The following is a 13,110-nucleotide window of genomic DNA, read 5'->3' on the forward strand; positions in this document are numbered from 1 at the left end:
ATTTTGTAAATCTACTTTTCGCTTTCAACATTGCCTTAATTCTTCTGGACATGCTCTCGATCAGATTCAAGCATGTCTTGAATAAAATCTAATCCCAGGTCTCTTCTACACATTCCCAATGTTGGTCCATACTGGTGAACTCACATAAATACAGCTTTTCCTTCAACTCTACCCACAAGTGTTTGAATAGGTTGAGATCTGGGTAGTGTGGGGATCAATCCAGAACGTCTACTTCATTGTTATTGACCGTTTCTTCAACAATCTTTATGTATGCTTCGATTCATTGTTCTGCTGTAATATGTAGTCATTTTTTTTATACCCATAGTACTCAAGTGTACGAAGTAACTTGTTTTGTAGGATAGTCACATATATTGTAGCTCGGTATTGAGACCACCGATCATAGTCAATTATCCAATGTCTTTGGCTGTGAAACAACCCCATATCATCAGGCTTTTTCTGAACTTAACAGTCCCTTCAATTTCTCAATTTGTTTGCCCCTTTTTCCCTTGTTTCTGCCAGATACATTTGCAGCCATCAGAGTGTAGTCTATTGACTTTCGTCTCATCGCTCCAAATCACCTGTTTTCAATCTTCTACTGTCCACTTTTCTACAAACTCGAAACAACACTTCTTATGATATTGACGTTGTGGCATGTTCACCTTTTTTGGGTCAAAATTCCAGAGTTGTATAATATGGGCGCCTTACGGTGCTTGCAAGGTGGTCTATGATCTTTCTATTACAAACCATATGAGCCACCTCAACTGCCATGTATGACAGTCCAGAACTGATAGACCTTGTGATTATCTGACTTGTTGACTCCAATATTTTGCTTGGAAGTCCAACTCTTGGCTTTTAAATAGATAGATGGACTTCATCTCATATTCTTCCAACTGTCATGACACTCACAGGATGCAGTTTAATCTTATTTGAAGCTGTAATGATGGTGAGATAATGAGCTTGAAATTCCAAACTTGAAAACATTGGGACCCTTTTGCTCATCAGTGTATGTTTCTTGGTCTGTGTTTTTAGACTTCTAGACCAAGAGTTTCTTTTTTTTCCCCTAACAATAAATGCATAACTTTTATTAAAGGTGTTTCTCAGAAATTTTCCAGGCTATCCATAATCTAATCTAAAGGTCAACCCCGTTCAAGAAAGTGTTGTCTGGTACAACAGTGATGGATCCTAAAATTCAAGTAAGCATTGTGGCTTTTTTCATTCGCTCATTAGTGGTCCTAAAAGTAGGTCATCCAATGAACAAGCATTAATAGCCTTTGCCAAGGATAACATTTAGAAAGCAAAAATCCTGTGGTCCGTCTTTCATAAAACAATTTGCCTTTATTGATTCATGTTAAAAAATGTCCATGTACATATTCTGGACAACTGTCCTGCCTGACATGTTTTACTCCAAGTCCTTTGAGAAAGAACGCAGTCCGATATGCGTAAATGGGACGGTTGTCCGGAATATGTACATGAATTTTTTTTTAACATGAATAAATAAGGATAATAATTTTAAATCAAAGATGGACCACAGGATTCTTCCTTTCAAACTTTTGCCTCACATTTAGAAAGCAAAAATCCTGTGGTCCGTCTTTCATAAAACAATTTGCCTTTATTGATTCATGTTAAAAAATGTCCATGTACATATTCTGGACAACTGTCCTGCCTGACATGTTTTACTCCAAGTCCTTTGAGAAAGAACGCAGTCCGATATGCGTAAATGGGACGGTTGTCCGGAATATGTACATGAATTTTTTTTTAACATGAATAAATAAGGATAATAATTTTAAATCAAAGATGGACCACAGGATTCTTCCTTTCAAACTTTTGCCTCACATTGGTGATGCCAGCCACACAGTCCCTGGTCCGAGGATCCATAAGAGATCGGTGAGCTCACTAAACCTCCTTTTTCCAAGGATAAGCTACCAGTATAAATTTCTGAAAACCTCTTTCAAAGAAAAGTACTACAAATGGTTAAATTATTCTAGACCAACAAAAGGTATCTTTTTCAAATTGAGATTTGTTTTATTAGACAAGAATCCATAATGAAGAAAGCCAGAAGATTCAGTTATTAACTATAAAACAATAACGTGGTCAAGAAATACATTTATTGTAGTGGAATTTCTTTCAACAGATACACACAACGTTATTGAGGTTGTGCCCCTTCATTCTCTCCATGCTGATCGATAAGCAGATTATAAAATGATATTTAGCTTTTCCAGAAGATAACATAACTGGAGCCAATGTACAATGCTTCCATGACATGTTGCTTCGTTCTGTATTTCGTAATGCTTCTGTTCCATATAACCAAACCTCTCTGCTGCTGAAAAGGTCTGCAACTGGTAGATCAGTGTTTTCGAAGACCCTCCTTGCAGCCAAAGGATTAAAGGTCTTGGTCAGCAGAAATTTTTATTTAACATGCAGACAGATGCATGATAGATCATATAGCCATAAAATACAAGCAAAGGATAGAGCATGCTGCCCTGCACAAAAAGCAATTATGTCTGGGACACCATGTCCATCTGGAAACCATTCTGATGTTCAATACATTAAACAGCATTTCTAGCAAAGCGCGATAATATTCCCTTCAAGATTTTCTTCCAAGATTGCACAGAAATAACCACTACAGACTTTTATAACTGCTCCTCTAAAATGTATGACAATATCAGATTTAGTTTGTTTTCTTCACTATAGTAATGGTGGTAGGCAAGGCCAAGTGTTATTTTTGGAGACTTTTTTAGTGTCCATGTAGTAAAACAAATCTTGTATGTCCATGTAGTAAATCTAGATAACACAACTTGACATATTGACCATTGACTACTTGTATCTATGGTAGATAGGGTAACTAAATCTATCTTAATTGTAAACGGAATGTATTATGTAATCTTTTTACCTTTATTTTGGTGGCAGGAATTAATATTTGAAGTCGGTATCCTGCTGTCATGGGGGATGTTAATACCATGTTTTTCCAAAAATAAGACACTGTCTTATACTTTTTTTGCCCCGGAATAAAGCACTAGGGCTTAGTTTCGGGGTAGGTCTTAATCAGGGAGAAACATGGTTGGGGGTAAGTTTACCCCCCAAAAGAGCAGACCTCCCTCTTCCCAGAAGAATCATACTTACCAGACCCCGGACATCTGCATGGCTCCCAGCTCCTCCTGTGATCTACAGAAGATGCTCCCAGCAGGTAAGCACTATGCTGCATCCCCTGCTTCTGGCCGGCACTCACATACATCAGATCGCACACACACACACACACACATCAGATCACATGCCCAATCACACATCAGATCCCTCACACAATCACACATCAGATTGCACACACACACTCACCACATGTGGCATCACGGATTCCTTCCAGCCAGCAGGGAAAGATGGGACACAATGTGTTCAACCGCAGGTCCTATGTGTTCCACCACGCTGTGTCTTAGGATTCTCTGCTGGCCAGAAGAAATTGATATCGCTGGATGTAGTGAGTGTGTGTGTATCTGATGTTTGTGTGTGTGTGATCTAATGTGTTAATGTGTGTGCAATCTGATGTGTGTGTGTGCAATCTGATGTGTGTGGGTGTGTGATCTAATGTGGGTGCAAACTGATGTGTATAGGTGTATGATCTGATGTGTGATGTGTGTGGCTGTACAATCTTATGTGTGTGGATGTGCAATCTGATGTGGGTGCAGTCTGATGTGTGTGAGTTTGCAGTCTGACATGAGTGCAATCTGATGTGTGTGGGTGTGCGATCTGATGTGTGTGGGTGTGCAATCTGACATGGGTGGAATCTAATGTGTGTGAGTGTGTGATCTGATGTGTGTGGGTGTGCGATCTGATGTGTGTGGTGTGCGACCACTGCAGGTCCTCCCACTCGGTGTCTGGTGAATATGATTGCAGGGTGTCTGCTTTCTATAATGAAGTATACTGCAGTATTCTTTAACTTTTTAGCTGCATGGACACTTCATTATTGAACTGTTACTAGGGCTTATTTTCGGGGTCGGGCTTATATTTAAGCCTTGCTCCAAACAAAAATGCTGAAAATCCCTGCTAGGGCTAATTTTTGGGGGAGATCTTATTTTTGGAAAAACACGGTAGTTTTTTCTGCATCTAAAATTTGACACAAGTTTGGTCCATTGGATTGCTCCATTGATTTGGCAAACCATCTCGTACACGCTTACTGGGGATCTGGTTAGGTCGGCAGTTAGATATGTAAATGCTAATAAATAAAAAAATATATATCTAACCATTTTCCAAAAACAGAGCAGCTTTGCTTTGAGATTAGTTAGCCATATAAGTAATGTTCCTCCCCAGCACAATAATTTTGGTTAGTTTTTGTAATACAATGTCAACGACCCACACATATAAAACTCAGTTCATACTTTTTACCTAAGCAGAATTGAGTATTTTGAGACCTCTCAATTCTACAGGCAGCTAGTAATGAGGTAACCATCCTGTTACTGGCCATGACATGCCACTGATAATTGTAATTATTTTTTTATTACTTAACCACAGAAATGTGTTGGAGACAACAATGCTGTAAATGTCAGCATAGAATTACCCTATAATTCTGGGGCGGGTGGGGGGGGGGGGTAAAAGTGAAAAATACTTTACAAAATAGAGAAAATGTTGCTATTAACAATTATATAGAATAAAGTTTTAATTATCTTTTACAGATCCACACAAGCATACAATTCTGAAGCGTCCACAGAGAATTTGCAGCACTTCCACTGTCTGTCTTTACATTCCATCTTTGTATTTCCATAGAAAAGACACAAGAGGTATGGAATGTTGCATAGGCTTTGGCTGCATGAGAAGTATCCAATCCATCTAGATCTTCAACACCTAAGGGTTGAGATCAATATAGCAGCACGAGAAGTCTGTCATAATGGCACAAGGCCGTTCATGTCCTAGAAGAGCTTAAGAAAGACTTTGGTTGCACGTTCCATCCTCTAAGCTCGGATTTCTCTTCTCTTTCCTTCTCCGCGCTTAGCCTTGTCCAGCTTTTTTTGCCTTTGTTTTCTTGGCACATCTCCCTCTTTTTTCCTCTGTTTATTCTTTTTTATTTCATCTTTGCCTTTTACCCTAACAAAAAAAAACAATTACAAATAAGACTCCAGTCAATTCATTGATAAGGGAAAATATCAGTCAGTATATGTTGTGTTAAAAAATTACATTGACTTTACATAATCTGTGGACCAAGATGGAGCATTGGTTAATAGATAGTGTCAATTGCCTTATCAAAGATCAGTATTTTAAAGGGAACCAACAAGCAGCATTTTCATGTATGAAGTAAAGCCAGTGCTATACTGACACTAGGATGCTGAATGTAAGCATAGCTTTTCTTCAGAGATTGGAGGTTTTATTTCAGAAATACAGTATGTGCAAGTAAGGTTCCAGGAATGCACTGCTGTTTGATTGACAGGTGCAACAGGAAGGGAATATATGGGTCAGGTCTTGCTATTTATTCCCGCCCCTGTCTGTCTGCCTGCAGCAGAATTTACATCTATGACGACAATAAGGAGAGGAAGGCCAGGCAGGCAGACAGGGGCAGGAATAGATAGTAAGACCTACATATTCCCTTCCTGTTGCACCTGTCAATCAAATAGCAGTGCATTTCTGGAACTTTACTTGCACATATTTTTGAAATGAAACATCCAATCTCTGAACAAAAGCTATGCTTACATTCAGCATCCTAGTGCAAGTATAGAACTGGCTTTACTTTATATATGAAAATCCTGTGGCTGTTCTCTTTAATAAATATGCCACTCATATTATCAAATATACTGTCATAGACAATAGTACTAACCCATGAATCATGAAAAAGATGTGCAAATAAAAAAAAAATGCATTGTGTTGAGTGGCACCCTCATTTTCTGTTTGCACTTAGCTTAAATCAATAAGGTTAAATGGGTATTCCCATCTTCAAGATCCTATCCCAATAGGTGTAAAAATAAGTAAAAATAATAATAATATTAGCAAATACCTTCAATCAGAAATGTAGTATCATTCTCCTTATATAGCCTTTTCTCTTACCTCATGTGCAGGGCATTGCAGGACCTTATATATCCATGGTTCCGACCACGCATAAAGTCACAGTTACTTAGTTGCTAGTGGTCATATCTATGGATACCTAAGGTCCTGCAATGCCCTGAACATGAGATAAGTGACTCAGGAGAACTGTACTACATTTCTAATTGGAGATATTTGCTAATATTATTACACCTACTATATACTGGGATCTTGGAGATTGGAATACCCCTTTAAATATATAAAGTGAAACTAGAATTTCAAATTAAGTATAGCTCAACGAAATATTCCACCTGTATTGATTGAAACTTGGCTAAAAAGAGCATTTCTATTAAAATATTTACTTCTAATGATCTATTCTAAAGGAGTGTGACTAAAAACAGACCTGTGGACATACGCTAAATGTAAAAGGTCTTTAGATTATATTTCTCGAGCAAGCATAACACATTACAAAGCTTGATGATATGTTTTTATTTTCTATATGGAACTCGGCCAGATATTGAGTGTTTGACATTATCCCCCACAAACGTTAACCTAACATCTTGCAGCTGTTAAGAACGCTTACCCAAAGCTGAAAATATGAAAAATACATATATTTCTCGTCAACCACTAGTACAAAACGTAAGAAGCATGTGTGTGGGAGGCATAACTTAATGGTGTATGTCAAGTACAATATTCCATTCAGCTTATATAGAGATCATCTCCCTAGGACTTCTCCCTAGTGTATGCAATCAACATGCATGTATAAAATATATAGCTTTTTAGGTGACAATTGTCTCTCTAAGTGAGTATTCGCATTATATAATGCCATGGTATATGTCATGGTCATGCCATCAATTTATGATCTGAACACGGACTCATCCATATGTTAGGATAATCCGCTAAACCTAGAAAACGGCCAATAAATGGCAAATAGACAAGACTGCCCAACAAATACAATGAATACTAAAAGTACTGTCCAATATGGTGAACTTTCAATTCAATTGTTACCAGAATCATGACTGTAGTTGAGACCCAATTAGTGATCACAGGTTAAAGTGAGAAGAAGTCATGCAAGATGGACACTTTCGGAGCTCTCACTTAAAGAGGTCTACCCAACACTATCAGTGTACGAACCGTGATGCATGGTCTGGTTGCAATCTCCTAACCCGATCTTGATAGCCCCATATAATCCTATAAAGCTAGAGTTTGGGTCAGGAGGCTCGCAGCTATTCTGTGACTGGGACTCACAAGTCATGATACACTGACGTCTCAATACGGATATCTCAGGCTGGATTTTGATTTCCTTGGCATTTCTGCTCTTGTTTTAAGACTGTAGTTGCTATACAGACTGCGATATGGCCTTAAGTACTTGCCTACTGAAGTGCCACCTTGCAAGGACACAATATGTCCTATGAAAGAGAGACTTGGCACTCAGATTGCTGAACAAAAGCTGTGATTTTTTTATTTTGAAAACTAAGCCACAAGTGAACTCCAGCATGCACTTTGATGAAGGTCCGAGGTATTAGGACCGAAACGTCTGTGCTCTGTTCACTTTGTAAGGTTTTCAAAATAAAAAAATCACAGCTTTTGTTCAGCAATCTGAGTGCCAAGTATCTCTTTCACACCATACCAAGGGATTGGATCCTACTTGGGCACCACAAACAGAAGTGCCGTGGTCATTCTTCGTATCATAAGATATGTCCTAAGCATGGATAGGGTTTCATTGACTAAAAAAAAAACAATTTTATTACTGAAGTCTTACATTTGTCACATCTTTTGGTATTCTTACTTTCTGTGCTCCTTAAACACCTTACATACTGGCCATTTGAATGAATTTGGCAGCTCTATCCAAGTTTTCCATTTTATTTTGCAAAAAATAAATTATACATTTATATACTAATACCAACAATTTATAAATATACTTAACTATATTTTCATACAAGCTATCTTTGCTTGCAAACTTTGAAACCTCCACTTGAGGGCAGACTTGCCCTAGCTCCACAAGCAGATGACAATGGTAATCGTACCATTACATTTTAGCATTTAGAAGGTTTTGTCACTAATCTAAAGAGTGCAGGGGAATTTATGGTTAGTACTGGATGGATTTTCTGGCTCACCATTTAAGATAAAAGTCTTAATATTTAAGTTTAGGTATGCCCAAAGACACTTATCAGTATAGGTGGATCTGCCCCTTGGACCAGTCTTGTTAGTCTCATTGCCCCTGGCCATACATTGTGCACAGTACAATCTCTCTCTCTGATCCATGGTACCTATGGATTGGGCAGTGTGAATCAGTTATTTACTATGCCCTTTTAAAATGAGTGAAAAGTCTATCTTAGAGAGCATTCTTTATAGGGAATTAAATAGTTTTCATTCAACTTAATTATAATCAGATTTTTCTGTGCGAATCAAAAGTGCAGTAAGTATGTCTAAGCAGGCTATTAAATGACTGACGATTGGGGGTCAATTAATGTTACAACACAAGATGTGTGAATGCACCTTAGCGCTCTCCATATACAGTTGAAAGCTGTTTTTCAGAAAGTGCCTCTTCCAGAAAAATGATCAAGTTTCCCATTAACTTTCATAAGGCTCGATGATCAAGTCAAGGTCATCGAAACATCTGACCTGCTTGACTAGAGAACAGAGCACTCGGGCATTTTAGTGCTTGCTCATCACTATATAGCAAAAGTAAATCCTATTTTATCAGACGTTGTTGTATTTTATACATTATTTTTGCAATACCTGTAGCTGAGTGTCATGGTCATCTCCCTGTTTTTGGAGACTGGTGACAGCTTTAGGACTGGAGCCTCTCATCTCTATCTGGCTCTCTACATAAATGTGCTTTCATTTATCTTAGTACTGAAATGGTTAATGTCAGCTTTGCTGCTAGCAGCTTTTCCAACAGTTCCTAGCTGAGTGTGTCAGCTGCAGCTGCTTTGTAGCCACACCCTTTCAGCTTAAATAGAGGTGTTTTCCAGCAATCCTTGCTGAAGATACAAATCCTTTTGTATACTGGCCCCCTTGGTGGAAGGAGCTTAGAATAAGTGTTCCAGAAGCCGGACTTTATCCTTTTTTGTTGCTGGTTTCCCCCTATTTGTCTTACCTTTCCTTGTGCTATATTAGTGAAGCATTTGAGCTAGCGTCTCCCACCTGCCAATGCACTAGCCAGGGCAACTACAGGGTTTTTCTCAGGGACGTAGGTTCCTGCTCGGTGACAATTGCGGAGACTCTATAGAGCCAGGCTAGGAGTGTAAGGAGAGCTGCAGGTGAGGATATGAGGTGTCCCATTTACCCATCTCACTAGAGCTAGGGCCCACTGTTGTTATTGTGTCTCGCTGTCCACCTTGTTTGTGGTGTTGTTTCTTTGTGCATCAGATTTCTTTGGTCTGAATGCAGTCGCCATGCTTGTAGTGTCACACTGAGAAGTTAGTCATAGCATATACTGAATGAATATGCCAGATAGAGTAGACAATTTTGTATAAAAAAAAACCTTGATGGGAGAAGGGGGTTAATATTTTTGTCAAGATTATCTTTAGAAGTCGACAATTTAAGGGGTATTAGTTTTATAGTTTGCTCCAAGGTGTCTACATTTTTTTTATGATTTTGTGAATGTTGTTTTATTTTTTAGCTTGTTTTCATGGGTACAGACTCCAAACAAATCCTGTTTAACAACTTAACGACTTTTGATGGACTATGTCCGTCATAAGTTGGCTCCCTGATTTTGATGTGGACTTGCACGATTATGGCTGTGGTATTCAGTCATAACATAAAAACATCGGTTGTGGGTGCAAAAAACAAGCCCTCACTGCTGTGCCGATGTAGAGATAAAAAAAATTATGGCTCTTGGAATAAGGGGAGGAAATAAAGAAAACGCAAAAATGATAAATTGTCCGTTCCTTAAGGGGTTAAGATGAGTCTACAGTCACTATACCCATTGTCTTTCTAACCTAAAGGTGTAGGCTGGACTCTGGGGAGAGAATAAGCCTTTGACACTTGCAATTGTGATCACATTTCCTTGAAGGCGGGTGACTTTGTGGCCGTATTCTAAAACCACATCAGAATGAATAAGGAAAAGGAAAGGACCATGGTAAAATCTGGATATTGGGGCTGTCATATTGAAAATAAGCTAGTAATTTTTAACATTTACATTTCAAACACACTAACAACGTTTTGTGGCTATTTTTTCTGAAGGTCACCTGCCTAAACTGTTGAAAAAAGATTCCATGATCTGCTCAGTCATTTCTTGGAAAAAAAAACTATCTTCTTTGGAGCACTGAATACTTAGAAAACTGCTAATACAGATCTCTGTGCCTGCCAAGAAATGGTGCGTATTGCGTCTCTCGCTTAAAGGGGCAGCACACATAAAAATCAGTGATGTTTTACCCGAATACACAAAACCTTTCCATTTTATCTCAAAGATTATTACATATTGTTAAAGATTAGTATTAAATGTCTACATAACGGCTAAAAAAAACATGGTGTCTGCCTATAAATATATATTAAAAAAATGAACACAAAGCAATTAGAGATGCTACCCCACCTAAGAACAGTATAATGTAAGGAAACAGACTGATTCCAGTGATTTCATTTACTAAGCTACTTTATGTGATTTTGATAAAATCCCTGCTTAAATCTACCAGTTCTGTGAATGCCAGGTTCTTTTTAATCCTACCTACACCTCTGATTTCACAGCTTTCTGTGTACACTGTACATGGGCAGAAAGCTGGCAATCAGTAGTGTGGGTGGAGTTATACAGAGCTTAGCATTCAGAAAGTTGCCAATCAGTGAATGAATAATTGGGATAGGATTGGTGAGAGAGGTTGGGATAATGAATTTCGGCCAGTTAATTCTTAATTTAAGCCCCAATACACATTAGATATCATTGTCGAAAAACTATCCCTCTCATGTCTGCCTTACACTACCAAGCAGTCTTGTGTTCTCAAAGAGGAACTGCCAGTGGTGGCTTATTACTGGAAACAAATGGATTGGCTGTTAAAAGCCCAATGTTGGAAACCTTGATATCTATTGGGGGAAAGATGAAAGGCCCCAATCCAATTTAGACTGTTGCCCAATCTCACTGATATTGGTGGTGAGAGGACACGTCACCTAGCTTTCATGTAATTTTTACTTTTGGCTGGACAATAGTTTCCCAATTTAAGTACAAATATCTTGGTGCCACATTACATAAATCATTACATAAATCATACAATTTCTCAAGGCATCTGTAAAAGGGGGTGAAAAAGGGCAAAAATACAATAACATATATTATACTTCCCTCCTTCCGGCACAAAGGTTCTATTTCCGAGAGGATATTTTCTAAGCATCTTTTTATGGCAGTAAGCCATGGTTCTGAGCTAGGAGAGCTCCTCGTGGGAGGGACATACCAATACAGAGTATAGGACACTGCATTGATACAAAGGATGATGAAGAACTGGGGTTAATTCTTGATATCGAATGCAAAGGTCTTTTTTTTTCTAAAACGGATGTAGGAGTTACACTTCAATGCACCTATCTGTATTTCATTTTATCGTTAGTGAAGCCAAGCCTTTGAGGTATTTAACGTGTAAAAGAGAACATTCCCTTAAATCTAAAATGCCATAAATATTTTTTTGCCATTTGCACTATAAGGAAACAATTAACAACATTTTGATCCCTTTTAGAGGAGCATGTGTAAGGTGAGAGGTCTACTTTACTGAATGCCAATGACACAACTTATTATGTGGAAAGAAAATATAATACATGGGTAGGAGAAGAATAGAGTCTTGTTTCCTCACAAATCTGATATTGCTTAATCTGTAAGGGCAGAAAATCATCACTGACGAGGAGTTAAAATAAAGCACTATGCTTTTGTTTAGCAATGCCTGGCAAAGAATAGGATATAAACATCTGTCATCTGCCATTCATTAATATTAATTGTAAATGACCACTAAGCAGTGAATTCCAAGACTAACAGCTGTGATCTTTCCAAATCTGACCTCTTCTGAAACTGTGCAAGAAGTGTTATGGTCTTTTCTTCTAAGCTAAGCAGTACTTTAATAAGATCTGCATCACTTCATTGTTAGCTTGCCGATGCTTTTATATGTTACATTTTCACAAAGTGTTTTGTTTTATGGTACTGGCATATTTCAAACACATTATAATACAGTAGAATGCATGTATTTGTCGAATATTCATGGCTAGAAATAAAAATTCCTTGTTTTAGCCTAACACTATTTATAACGTGAAACCATAGATTCCCTTTTAGCACATCCCTTTCATTGGGTGTCAAATCTAGATCAATGCTTTCTTCTCTAAAAGATTGAAATAGCAAGAACGAAGGGGTACTTTGCACACTACGACATCGCAGGTGCGATTTCGGTGGGGTCAAATCGATATTCCATACCGGCTGGTAATGGATTTGATTATAGCTATGAAGAAATCAACACTGTGTAGACTTACTATTGTCCCTGAGTTTAAAAGTTACACTAAATCATGTCTCCAATATACCCCTGGGATACCTCTCATCTCCCTTATAAATATCTCCAATTATTAATTATATTGTGTTTCCCCCCTTTTTTACCAGCTGGGATATATCGCCCCTTACAGTTCAACTAATGGGGAGTTACCCTTGCCGATGGTAGGAATCCCCCTTTTATGTGGGATTTCAAATGAGAAACAATGCTGCCCTGATAAAATGATCAGCTGTCCAATTACATGTTTTGTTTTGGGAGTTGGTTTATCCTCCTTGTATACAGCATCTGGACAGCATGGCTCTGCCTCCTTTAATGTCACCGCCTACACGTTGTTGGGGGTGAGCTGGAATCCCCATTTATGTGGTACTGCTAATGAGAGGCAGCGCTGCCCTGATGGAACGATAAGCTGTCCAATCACATGCTTCGTTTTTGGAGGTGGTTTATTCCTCTTTTATACAACCTCCGGACGGCTTGGCACTGTCCCCCCTAATGTCACCATTTACATCTGTCGGGGGTGGCTTGTTACTACGGCACTATTGGCATGTCACCTCTGATGGCCCCGTTGCTGGAATGTATGCCCCATAGACTGTCAGGGGGGTTTTACTGTAGGTAAGGGGAGGATTTTTGCTATATATCTCCTTGGTTTGGGGTTGTCTCTTTG

The 13,110-nt window shown here is 38.5% G+C and overlaps 1 protein-coding gene across 1 annotated transcript in view; it reads right to left on the reverse strand.

Annotated features, from left to right (window-relative positions):
* Window positions 1–2,056: 2,056 nt before the first annotated feature.
* Window positions 2,057–13,110, reverse strand: part of RSPO3 (R-spondin 3) — a 186,039-nt gene continuing 174,985 nt past the window's right edge. Inside the window, exon 5 of the mRNA XM_075338280.1 lies at window positions 2,057–5,070. Within this exon, the coding sequence (XP_075194395.1) occupies window positions 4,938–5,070 (133 nt within the window). The 3' untranslated portion in view covers window positions 2,057–4,937. The remainder of the gene's footprint in view (window positions 5,071–13,110) is intronic.

The sequence above is a fragment of the Anomaloglossus baeobatrachus genome, chromosome 3 (genome assembly GCF_048569485.1).
Source record: "Anomaloglossus baeobatrachus isolate aAnoBae1 chromosome 3, aAnoBae1.hap1, whole genome shotgun sequence".
Taxonomy (NCBI): domain Eukaryota; kingdom Metazoa; phylum Chordata; class Amphibia; order Anura; family Aromobatidae; genus Anomaloglossus; species Anomaloglossus baeobatrachus.